Raw genomic sequence first — 12,953 nt, forward strand, 5'->3', positions numbered from 1 at the left:
AAAAAAAAAAGAAAAAAAAGAACGAAAATAAAGAGGGATGAATTTAGTAAGTATACAGAATAAAGTATTGCTCGGATATGAAACATGTTATTAACATTCATTGATTCTAAAGTTCAGACAGGTGTAGAATACACATAGGAATAATTAGACCTGATAATGAAAAACAGTTGCTCAACCGAAAAATACTTCTGTATTTGTGACGTTTATAACTACTTTTTAATTTTAAAAATCAAATATCATTAATATCAATCCAAGGTTTTCTGAGTGGTGTGCCCATCCAAAAGTTGCGCGCATTTTTCACCTTCTCCGTGGTTGCTGCATGACCTGAGACGTATATTTTAGTGCTGGAATTATTAATGCCCGTAATAAAATTAAGGGAGAGGAAATGAGGCCGCGGTGGTCACATCGGGGACCACCAACTAGCTAGATGAAGAACATACATAAAATATATATAATGCATGCAATTTAATACAGTGTGCCACTATCAGCAATTTTCATAGTCGCATGACATTTTACATGGACGTATTTTTGAAAACTTTATTTACGAAATTTCTCCAGGAAATTAACTATTTGTATTTGTAGTGACTACTTGTTTAAAATGAATCTGACGAAAGTACAGTTTGGGTGAACGGTTAGGGACAAATAGCAGGCTGTTGTGACCATGGAAATGAACATTTAGATTTCATATGGGGCAGTAGGGGTAATTTTCCTCACTAGTTGTGTGTAGTGTTTTATCCTCAAGACTGGCAAGTGCCACACCACCCTGAAGAAACCTGCCTTGGTCACCTTCCTGCCCTACATGACAATAACTTTCAACCACATCAGCAGGCTGCTGTCCAGACACATCAAAGTCGGTGACCCTGCGAACCCCCCTCCCCTGCAAGAAGATAACATATTTCCTTAAGCCTGTAAAGGGAGATCTGGGACTCCTGAAGTGTACAGCATGCCCTACAAGTGCAGTCGAGTCTACGTCAGTCAGATGGCCGTTCCCAGGGTCAAGGAGTACCAGTGACACATCCATATGGAGCATCCAGACAAATCTGCAGTGTCTGAACACAGCATCAACCTTGGCCACTGCGTTCAACTCCAGGACACCACCATCCTCTCTATCAAGTCCAAACATATGGACCGGATGAGCAGGGAGGCCGTTGAGAGCAAGCTAGAACCTAACAATATGAACAGGGAAGATTGACTTCACCTGAGCTAGTTATGGAAGATCTACATCCACTGTCTGAAACGACATAGAAAGCATTAAACATAGCGTTGCCAGCCCTGACCTGCCTGATAGGCCACCACACTGTCCTTTTCAGGACATCACTTAGCTCAGGCCAGTTCCTTATTTCCTTTCTCACCATATTTAGTTAATTTTCTCCTCCATATATTTCCTTTCTGTATCCCACTCCTTCCATCCACCCTCATTTCCATGTGTCCCTTATCTACCCAACAGAGCCTGAGTGGCCCTTATAAGGGCTACTTCCTTCAATCTCTTTCTTGCATGTCCTTCCCCTCCTGTTGGCCAGGCTATGGCACTCCCCATCTCCTATTGGCTCTCTTGCCCTTGGTCAATGCTCACCTTATTCTCCAAAAGTGCAGGCAAGAATCTGCCTTGACTGATTGGTTCCAATATCTCAAACTGATTCCTCGTGCACAACTTACTCATCGCCCTGATGATGTAGGCAGCAAGGACCTCTAAATCATCGGTAAACTTCTACCAGACTACACGGTGCAACAATCCAGAAGACAGCAATCTTCATATTCACTGCCACGAGATCCTCATATCCTACTTATTATTTTGATCCTACATGCTACTTTTTCCTCAGTTTATTGAACAAAAAATAAGTCAATAAAGTCACAAAAATAAAAAATAGGTAATAAAGTTTTGTAGCAGTTATCTTTGTCTTCAAATGATTTTTTTAAACTCTTTTATGTATGAAGTCAACAAAGAGTAGTAGATTTTGATCACCTATGGATGCAGACCAATGGACTGACTGGCAAACAAGATGCATACAGAAATGAAAAGAGATCTAGGTGAACAAGGACCTTCAGAACCAAAGCAAAATACAGTCTGCCACCTAAATGATTCATTAAGGTCCTCTGCATAGTATATGTATGATATTTTCCCACAGAACCTGCTGATTTTGTCTGCAAGATATTATAGTCTACTTAGTTTGGTACCCTTGGAGTGAGATCTGAAGAATGAAAATATCAAGTCTTGAAGGAATATTGTAGTGACTAGGAAAGTTTGTAATTTTATTACTGGTGAGTTGATAAAAGTTCTTACACATTATCTGCCAAAAGAATAAAATAACACAGTATATAAGTCCAGGCCTGATACACAAACCTGTGCAGAAGTTTTGAAGTCACCTAACAGTTTGAACCTTTATATAAACTTTTCATGTCTGCAAAGAGAGGACTGCATACAGAAATTTTCACAAAAGAGAGATTCCACAACTAGTTTACTCAGTTGAAGTTAGGATCCTTCGACAGAACACATAATGAACTGAATTTAATTTTGTTTTATGCTTATTAATGCTGAAATACTAAAGGTGTTGAAGTTATGTTAAAATGTACTTCAAGGATACACACTGTCAGGATGACAGGTGGATGAAACTAGTTCAGGATTATATGTAGTGGGCTTTGGTATTAGCAGTATTGAAATTTTGAATTCTGCTACCAGAGAGTCACCATTTAAATCATTATGTACTGATACAGAGAACTTAATGGGAAAAGAGAAATCTACTGTGAAACTGGCATTTTTATAAACTCACAGCTTCTGCAATAAACTGATGTTTCTTGAAGTAATAACTACAGTGACACATTTCAAGTTATATGAGTCTCAGATAACTTTAATTCACAGTCTGATGGTCACTTCTGTTTCCAGTAGCAGCCCACACCATCAATGTCCAAGTTGCTATCTTGATCCAATAGTATCTTCATTAGCTTCATTTCCTGCATTCTTTGTAGTTGATCGACAGAATGGACAATGTCCTTTCTGAAGAACTTGTAGTTCAAAGTCATCTACATGGAAAACCTATGAAAAACATATACTGGTCTTGATGGGGTGAAATTTAATTTGCAGAGCAACTTCCTCAGGTAAACTGCCTTCAACTTCAGTCAGCACCAGACACAACTACCAACTGCATTTTAATAAAATTTGATTGAACCCTAGCATACAAATTCATAAAATTAATATTTAGTACAGGGGCTGTACTTTGTAACTGTTGATTGGTAAATATACTAATCACTGTACTAAGACACAATCAATGAGTTTAGAGCACAAAGTATAGTCCGTGTTAGGGCCCTTGTCCACGACAAGAATTTTCGCCGTCCGCCGTTCCGATAGATTTACCGGGTTGGTAGTGATACATTGTTTCATATGAGAATTTGTCCACAAGCCATCACGGCAAATCTACCAGTCCGGCTGCCGCATGCAGCACCGGATTCCCACTGTAGAGACGCCAGCCAGACGGTGCACCGTGTTCTCAGTGGGACATGCATTAACATGTCTACGTGTCCATAAGCCGGCAAGCTTGCCGTCAGTCATCAGTTGGTCTTGAGAGAGCGTGCAAGTTTCATAGTCTGTAGTATTCTTTCTTTTCTTTGCAGGGCCGCATATAGGTATCTTCATGTTTCAAATGGATGCATAAAATTTTCAGTAACTTGTCAAATGTTTCTTTTGACATTCTAAAAAAATTAACATGCTTTGTTTTTTAAAACAGCGTACTAAATGCACCAAATTTAAATTGGTCTTGCAACACAGGATGCAAGACATTCTACGTCATCGCTGTTTGTTTTTGTAAAAATAATATAGTGCAATGAGGGTGCATACATCCATATCTATTCTACCGCACTCGTGCACAGACTCACCTCGACTCGAGTGAAACATTTTCCACACGCCTGCTGTCTCCGTGGACATGGCCACCCGGTTTTGTCTACCAGCCGGCGGAATTACCGTTACGGCAGGAATTCTTGTCGTGGACAAGGGCACTTATTCTACCTGGGCTCTCTTTTGTGGGTGTGCCATGGGTTTGGGCAAGTTCACATTCTGATATTGCTTCACAAAGGGGTATTTGGGCTAGTTGTTGTGGACACATGAGGTTGTATTGCTGACACTGCTGAGTTGTGATACAAACATTTAGTCGCTTTTAAGATGCATCCTATTCAAAATAAACTGTAGTATTTCAAATACTTTGGTGTACTGAAATTGTCTTATATTGGTGTTCTTATAGCTACACTATAGTGCTATATAACCCGGAGCTGTCTTCTGTGTGTCTCAAGTATTGGGGACGTATGACAGATGTTTTTCATTAGACTAGTAGTTGCGGGCCAGCATGCTGCAGTGAAGTATGTTGTTTCTGAGAAAGTTCTCCCACTACTTCCCCTAGATTCCCTTAACATGCCAGCCAGAGGCCAGGAAGAATAACACGGACAGTAACAGATTCTTTAAATGACAAAAGGAAAGAAAAGCAAAATTAGAACAGTACAAAAATCAAGAAAATACTCAATTAACCACAAAAGCTGGAGAATGGGTAACAAACAGGGGGCTATCTTCTTCTTACTATAAAAATTTGTGATTAGTCGTTGTCTTCAACCAATTTGTCGTCAAAAAATGACGTCATCAACAATGCCAACAGATATTTGTTTACTCGGCATTGTTGTGGAACACAACAATGCCGTGTAAACAAATATCTGTTGGCATTGTTGAAGTGGACACAACAATGCCGAGCAAACAAATAACGCTTCACAACAAAAGAAATCAAAGAATATCAAGTCAGTCGCATTATCAAAGACGTTATCAAGTATTTGAAGTACCAACTCCAACAACTCATTCGATATATTACGATTACGAAAACTATTATGAAAACTGACTTTATGATCGATTTTAAGACGAAGATTTGTAAGGGTGGGGTAGGACGTAGAAAGTTGAGTGACCAAGAACAATTGGCCTCTGAACAGCGACGTAAAGAACTACAACATTAGACATATTTAACAAATAAAGAAAAGCGAAGGAAGACTTACATCGATAAACGAGAACATATTAACGACACATGTAGAGAAACAGACGAAGATTTGCAAGGGTGGGATTGAGCGTAGAAAGTTGACTGACCAAGAAGAGTTGGCCTCTGAACAGCGACGTAAAGAACTAAAACATCAGACATATTTAACAAATAAAGAAAAGCGAAGGAAGACTTACATTGATAAACGTAGAAAAACGTATTAAACAAGAACGGAAGAGCAAAATAAAACAGACGAAGATTTGCTAGGGTGTTGTTGGACGTAGAAAGTTGACTAACCAAGAACAGTTGGCCTCTGAACAGCGACGTAAAGAATTAAAACATCAGACCTACTTAACAAGTAAAGAAAAGCGAAGGGAGATTTACATTAATAAACGCAGAAAAACTTATTCAACAAGAACAGAAGAGCAGAAGAAAACAAACGAAGACTTGAAAGGGTGGGATTGGACGTAGAAAGTTGTCTGACCAAAAACAGTTGGCCTCTGAACATCGATGTAAAGAACTAAAACATCAGACATACTTAACAAATGAAGAAAAGCGAAAAACTTATTGAACAAGAACAGAAGAGCAGAAGAAAACAAACGAAGACTTGCAAGGGTGGGGTTGGACGTAGAAAGTTGTCTGACCAAAAACAGTTGGCCTCTGAACATCTATGTAAAGAACTAAGACATCAGATCTATTTAACAAATAAAGAAAAACGAAAGAAGACTTACATTGTTAAACGAGACCATATTAATAACACACGTAGAAAAACAGACGAATATTTGCAAGGGTGGGGTTGGAAGTAGATAGTTGACTAACCAAGAACAGTTGGCCTCTGAAAAGCGACGTAAAGAACTAAAACATCAGACCTATTTAACAAATAAAGAAAAACGAAGGAAGAGTTACATTGATAAACGTAGAAAAACGTATACAACAAGAACAGAAGAGAAAAAAAACAAAAAAAACAGACGAAGATTAGCAATGGTGTTGCTGGACGTAGAAAGTTGACTGATCAAGAACAGATGGCCTCTGAACAGCGACGTAAAGAACTAAAACATCAGAACTATTCAACAATAAACAGAAAAAAAAAAATAAGATTTGCAAGGGTGGGGTTGGACGTAGAAAGTTGAATAACCAAGAACTGTTGGCCTCTGATCAGCGACGTAAGGAAGTAAAATATCAGATTACAGGAAGCGCTCCGAAAGGATTAGCCATCGTTGTCGTCAAAAAATGACGTCATCAACAATATCACCTTATATTTGTTTATACACGGGGGTTAGTTTAGTGTCTTACTCAAGATTTTAAAACGCAACCAACCCCCTTCGGGGGGTTTGTCAACTGTTTAAACCCCCCATTCGGGGGGGTTAGTTTAGTTTCTTACTCAGGGGTTAAAACACTTGAATGAGACACTAAACTAACTCCCCTTTGGGACTAACCAAAGGTTGGTTGCATTTTACAAACGTGACCGACCCCACCTAGGAGCTCCGAAAGGAGCGCCCTGCTCTAGTCTACTATAAAAATTTGTGATTTTGTCGTCGTCAATAAATTACGTCATCAACAATGTCAACTATAAACAAACTCGGCATTGTTGTGTTCCACAACAATGCCGAGTTTAGTGTCTTACTCAAGATTTTAAAACGCAACCAACCCCCCCGAAGGAGGGGTTGGTCAAGTGTTTTAACCCTCCATTCGGGGGGTTTAGTTTAGTTTCTTACACAAGATTTTAAAACGCAACCCCCCCCGAAGGGGTTGGTTGCTTTTTAAAAACTTGACCAGCCCCTCCGAGGAGCTCCGAAAGGAGCGTTCTGCCCTAGTATGCATATAATTGTTGATTAGAGGTGTCACTAATACCTCAGATTGTTTGGAGCAAAGCAGACATATGGCCCATTTCTTTGCACTGCTAATGTTATCAAACAAATTAATCTAACCTATAAACACATACAGGACTGAAAAACTAAAGACATCGCATTGTGAAAAGGTGAGCATGGGCTGACCAGTACTTGTACTGCTGTACCATTCACAGGAGAAGGGTGAAATGGTTGAAGACAGGTTTTGTGTTGTGCTCTTCATAAGGTTTCTTGTTTTAAGAGGTAGAATGCCTAAAAACAATATTAGACAATACAACACTGAAGCTACCTCAAATGTATAAGTAAACAAAAATGATGCTCTCAACCAACAGCATTTCAGGGACTGCTGCTTTAAACGTCTAAGAATATAATGTGTTAGGAAAATAGAAAACAATTTGGTGACAATTAATTTTCATTTTCATTTTAATTGAGGAAGTTTTGTGGCTATAGATTACAAGTAGAAATGTGATCATGGCATGAGTGGTTCTTACCTTGTTGCAACAGTTACAAAGTGTAACCTGTAAATCTGGCAGTAAGTTGCGGTAGAACTGGTATCGCAAGGGATGTGGCCATCGGCAAATTAGTACAGCACAAGGATCCATAGCTTGCAGTGTTGCCTGATTAACAACAACTGGTACAAATTCATCACCCACATTCTGAAAGAATAAAATTTTGCATTTACATCAGACTTTCAAAAAACTTCAGATAAAACAAACCTCTGATTATAAGATGCTAGTGATGTTACAAAATTTTACACATGACCTCAGACTATGAAAAACCTCTCAGAATGGACATGAGATTTGGTTCTTCAAATGTCAAGAGTCTCCACAGGTCAGGTTCACAGAAAATTGTGGCAAAAGCATCAGTAAATTATAAGTTAGATTTAATAAGAGTAATGGAAGTCTGATGGGCCATGGGTGCCACTATTGTTTTAGGTGCCACATTTGGATCCTTAGCATGACCTAAGCACTGAAAAAGGACACCCTACTTTATCTTAGAGAGAAAAAATGTGTGATGGCAGGGACTAGATTGAGCTGGCCCATGATAGCAACTAATTTCAAGCCTTTGTGATCATAGTAATTGATTAATGGTTTCAATAAAAGAAGGAAATTTCTCAAGCATCTGACGTACTCAATAGTGAGTAACAAATATATGTGACGTGTTGTGTTAGTATCCTAAAACCCTTATATTACTGCAAAAATTGGCAGACTGTTTTGTAAAATTCTAGTAATGCACCAACAGGGAAAGGGTTTAAACCTGTATATAGTCACAGTAAGTTTTACTTTTAAGCAGGCATGACCTGTGACATGTGTCAAGTGAAATTCAGTTATTACATAGTAGGTGATGACAAATCCTACCTCAAAACTCATGAGTCGAGCAGTGAAGGGATCTGCTATGCTTGCAGGTGACTCATCAAAATGCATAGTCTGGAAGGTGTCACTTTCACTTTGAAGCCAACCTCTGCTATGGTTGGATTCTTCAGTAAAAGGAGCAGGAGCTTCAATCAGCCGAACTGCTTCTTCATCAGAGATTCCTGGCTCTAACTGGAACTCGACCAATGGCAGGACCTCTACAAGAACCACAAAGATGTAAAAGTTATGTAACTTCACTGCACTATGTCTTCCTTGAGATTTTAAATTTGAATTAATTTCAACCATCTAAACCTACATGTTTTGAGACAAATATTAAAATAATAAAATTCATTTTTCAACTTTTAAAGCTATTAAAGGTTCAGAGAAATGTATTTTTATCCCTAGAATTCTAGTTATATTTCCACCTAACTGGCACACTAGACTAAAATCCAGATAATATCTGTAGTAAACTGAAAGTTCTGGTCTTTAAACATTTTGCTAACTTATTAATTATTACATACATGCAGTGTTGGTAAAATAGTGTTATGTACTCAATACACAACTATTTCTGGTTATTGTTATGTTTGTGTGCATTTCTTTTTGTTTATTTCTACTACCTACCATTATTTTCTTTGTTCTGTTAAACCAGTTTATAAGGAATACTATCTTTAACTTTTTCTAGTCAGTGACAGAATACAGTACCAGACTTATCAAACAACTGAATAAATATGAACTGTTCTCAGCAGGAAGGCTATAAAATGACTTACCAAATGAAACAAAGGAATGCACAAAAGGTTGCCTGCAGTTAGTGCAGCAGTTGGTAGTGCTGGTCATCAGAGGGTTGTATGTAGAACACCGATAACACATTGGCAACATGTCTTCACTGTCATGGTATGGCTTTGAGCGCACCATAAGGGCAGAAAGATCCACATATTCCTGCATTGAATAAAAGTCCTCTAATTATGACCTATATGAGCAGTCTGAAAAACTTTCAGTATGGACATATACCACATAATGAAGGAGAGTATAAATGGGTGGTCACACCTCTCCATAACATTTCATGTTCTGTGCACAAAGTGCACAGAAAATAAGGACACCCATTAGCCTACCCAAGATCCAAATAGGCACCTTCCAAATACAAGTCTTGCATGTTATCATGTTGTCTATGCCTTTGTGTAACAAACACCCGTATCCTTTTAAGGTGTATTATGACATCCTCACACCTTACCTGAAATCTTGGAGGGACACGAAGACTTTGCATTTTCTCCAACACCTGTCGTGCCAATTTGTAGGCTCCCAAATTTCTGGCTTGTTTTGCAAGACAGTACATTATAGCAAACTGTGACACTCCCTTTGGACGAACATCTTTCGTTTCATTCATCAGAAAGCGAGAAATGTTAAAAAGTGCTTCAGGCATATATGATGTGAATGGTTCATCCTGAAACATACAAGAGCCATGAACAACATGAATATACGATAAGAACCATGAAGAACATGAATATACTGCAATATAATACACAGCAACTTGTTATAACCACTCACCAGGTACTTCTGAATAGTGTTGTAGGCATAATAAATACATGCATATTTCTCATGCTCAAAAAACTTGTTAATCATTTCCATCCTATGATCCTCACTGAAAACAGAAAAGTAGTCTAGAAGAAACATACATGCATATACAAACAGTTATGATAAAATAACAAAATGCATAACATGTAAAACAGTCATTATATTAAAATCCTTCTTTGTTTCATTGGCATTGGTATATTTTTATTACTGAAACTATGTATTGTAAGACAAATTATTACAACAGGTTCTTATTTTACACTGGCTGCCTATTTAGAGGTGAACTTGCTTACTTCATTCAAATACAGTTCAAATTGCAACCGGCTTTTTTATTTTTATTTTTAATGCTGTGATCAAACAATTTTGTTATTTTAACACTTTAATTCCACATTACTGATCATTTTGCAATGTATTTTTTACACATTTGATCATGAAGGCCCTTTTCCTCTGAAATATAACAGCCAAGCACCCACCCAACCATCTAACTATTTAAATTTAAATATAGGAACATATAAACAAATAAGTAAGTCTTACTTTTGGTTTGCAATATCAAGGCACTGTCTAGCAAGGACCCAATGATAATATCCTGCGTCTTGAAACCTAGATTCACTGACTGCATTCAGTGTAAGCTGATGCAGGACTCGAAAAGCCTCATCCGGACGACCAGCCTTGTGGAAAGCTGAAAAGCAGAAAACTTGTATTTCATTTTGTAATGTTTAGTGGTTCTAAATAATTTAAATAAGAACATCTTCAAGCTCATGGGCTAGGAAAGGATATGTTTATAACACAAAGAATCAGATTAGAATATGACTACATTTAGAAAACTGGAAGTTTCCTTACTTCATTGTTCAATGACATACCTTTCTGAGCCTCTACAAACTTATCATTCTCAGCAAGCCATTGGGCATATGGTACATAGACCTGGTCTTTGAATTCCGGATAGCTGTCAGTGAGAGCAAAGGCCTCTTTCCACTCTCTTGCTTGCACATATAGCTGCACAATGCTTTTCTCATCACCAAGCTTTCTATACATTTCTGTGGCATAATTAAGTTGTTTTAGTCTACACAGATGTTGCGCAATAAGTACAATACCATCATGATCTGCCTTGTCCAGCCGGCGTCCGACATCTACCAACCTATATCCCATATGACACAAATGAAACAGCTGTTACAAATTACATGCTTAGCAAACAATGCAATCAAAAACACAAATTTCAGTAACTAAACGTAAAAGTAATTAGGCTTAAACATGCAAGTAACACCTCCCTCACCTAACATGTAATGGTTATACAGCATGACTTGGTGACCATAAGCCAATTTGTGAAAACAGCATGTATCATGAAAACGTGAGATTACCATTAAGGTAAGAGAGGTTCCAAGACACACATCCTGTCTTAATGTATTAGCCTGCAATCTTGATTTCCTAGCTATTTCCAGTTCTCCATTCCATTCTGGTATATTTCCAGCTTGAATCTCTATGATGAACAGCTGATGAAATATTCAGATAATATTTTCCCACTAAGTTGTAGTATGAGTCAAAGAAGTAAAAAATCAGATACAGCCATCCCTACATCTAAGCACATGAAGTAAAGCTCCACATACTGTAGGCCTCAGTAGAATAAAATGGAGATAGTATAATTGCATGGTCCCTCACACAAACATTTCTCTGGAGACCAAGAAATGACTGAATTTACTATTTTATTTTTTATTTGTAGTGTTCTGTCTGACGACAGGTCCATATGAACAGAATCCTTCCATCCTTTTCTCGGACTGGTACCTGTTCATATACGTTCTTGGCAGAGATAATCAGAAGTGGTTTGCCATTGCCTTCTTCTGTGTGTGAGTGGAGTAATTGTTGGGATGCCACGGAGAAACTGGGGAAGCCCCCGGAGGAAAACTCCGTGATGCCTAGACCACGGCCTTGCCCAACACAAGTTATAAATTTGAACACCACCGGGAATTGAACCCGGGACTCCAGGCTTACAAGGCTAGTGTTCTGACCGCTAGACCACCGTGGCGGTAATGAATTTACTATTATTATTATTATTTGTGTTCTGTCTGACGACAGGTCCATATGAACGGGATCCTTCATCCTTTTCTCGGACTGGGACCTGTTCATATACGTTCTTGGCAGATGATCCAGAATGGAGTAACTGTTGGGATGCCACGGAGAAACCGGGGAGCCCCCGGAGGAAAACTCCGTGATACCTAGACCACGGTCTTGCCCAACACAAGTTATAAATCTGAGCACCACCGGGAATTGAACCCGGGACTCCAGGATTACAAGGCTAGTGTTCTGACCACTAGATTCAGTCTGTTACAAAATTCACAAGTCTTACTAATAATTGACTCACATGTCAATCCAACCATTCTCTCCTATTATCTCTATAGCTTGTCGTGTATCGCCAGCAGACAAATACATCTCAGCTGCTGCTCGTGGCTCATTAATATTCTTGGCCCAGTCGGCTTTCTTACGAATCAGCGCTTTCCGATCAACACTGTCCACTGAACCAAGGAATTCCTGTTTTAAAACATTAAGAATAAATTATGACATTTGCAACCTTCTACAAAAATCTGTATTTTACTCACTGTAGGATGTCTCATACCTGGGCCAAATCAAACATTCGCAGGTCAGTATACATATTGAGAGCTTTCTGTTCCTGACTGCACTTCTGATACAGATGAGCTGCATCTTTGTACTTACAGCGAAAAGCCAGAATGTCCGCAAGGAACAGTTCTTTGTCCCTTTCACCTTTACGTTGCCGTTCCTGTGAAAGTCCCACAAACACATCAGGCACTACTTGGATCTGCAGTCATAACAATGTTGAAATAGTGTGCAATAATAGTCATAATCATAGCCATACAATTCCAGGCTGCAATTTTTCACACTATTGGATGTGTAGGTAAATAGAGACAAAAAAAACAGGGGTTCAAAAAGTTTACCTACCTGAAACTCACTGATCAAGTCAAGGTACTTGAGTTCCTTAATACGTATAAATGCCTGTCGGGCCACTTGAAAGTCAAGGCCTTCAAGAGCTGCATGTCCTAAAGCCCCCCAGTCACCATCTGTAACCCCCAAGCAAGCTACTTTGTATGCATCCCTGAAATAGAAATTTGTGTGTGATGGAACAACAGATAGAACAACAGCCTAAGTACAAAACCATACACTTTAATCACAATATTAATTTTAAA

At 38.6% G+C, this 12,953-nt stretch overlaps 1 protein-coding gene and 2 long non-coding RNA genes across 5 annotated transcripts in view; 2 read left to right on the plus strand and 1 right to left on the minus strand.

Annotated features, from left to right (window-relative positions):
- On the plus strand, positions 1 to 4,188 carry LOC110829717 (uncharacterized). The gene is made up of 2 exons (XR_002543052.2): positions 1 to 46; positions 2,127 to 4,188. It is a non-coding gene; the product is annotated as an uncharacterized LOC110829717 (long non-coding RNA).
- Positions 2,224 to 12,953, minus strand: part of Oseg1 (intraflagellar transport protein Oseg1) — a 21,790-nt gene continuing 11,060 nt past the window's right edge. Inside the window, exons 12-22 of one of the 3 annotated variants that reach the window (XM_087344313.1) lie at positions 12,709 to 12,862; positions 12,368 to 12,529; positions 12,116 to 12,282; positions 10,623 to 10,897; positions 10,297 to 10,441; positions 9,739 to 9,832; positions 9,425 to 9,634; positions 8,964 to 9,132; positions 8,203 to 8,414; positions 7,336 to 7,500; positions 2,224 to 3,031 (exon numbers count right to left, since the gene is read on the minus strand). In XM_087344313.1, the coding sequence (XP_087200439.1) occupies positions 2,912 to 3,031; positions 7,336 to 7,500; positions 8,203 to 8,414; positions 8,964 to 9,132; positions 9,425 to 9,634; positions 9,739 to 9,832; positions 10,297 to 10,441; positions 10,623 to 10,897; positions 12,116 to 12,282; positions 12,368 to 12,529; positions 12,709 to 12,862 (1,873 nt within the window). In that variant the 3' untranslated portion in view covers positions 2,224 to 2,911. Of the gene's footprint in view, positions 3,032 to 3,977; positions 4,442 to 6,974; positions 7,501 to 8,202; positions 8,415 to 8,963; positions 9,133 to 9,424; positions 9,635 to 9,738; positions 9,833 to 10,296; positions 10,442 to 10,622; positions 10,898 to 12,115; positions 12,283 to 12,367; positions 12,530 to 12,708; positions 12,863 to 12,953 lie in introns of those variants that run through there. The other 2 variants (XM_087344314.1, XM_087344312.1) reach the window with 2 other exon arrangements.
- On the plus strand, positions 6,857 to 8,945 carry LOC147874615 (uncharacterized). The gene is made up of 2 exons (XR_015533940.1): positions 6,857 to 6,975; positions 8,250 to 8,945. It is a non-coding gene; the product is annotated as an uncharacterized LOC147874615 (long non-coding RNA).

This window comes from Zootermopsis nevadensis, unplaced genomic scaffold (genome assembly GCF_977971745.1).
Source record: "Zootermopsis nevadensis isolate Lab colony 2312 unplaced genomic scaffold, Znev_1.0 Znev_ptg000007l, whole genome shotgun sequence".
Classification (NCBI taxonomy): Eukaryota; Metazoa; Arthropoda; class Insecta; order Blattodea; family Termopsidae; genus Zootermopsis; species Zootermopsis nevadensis.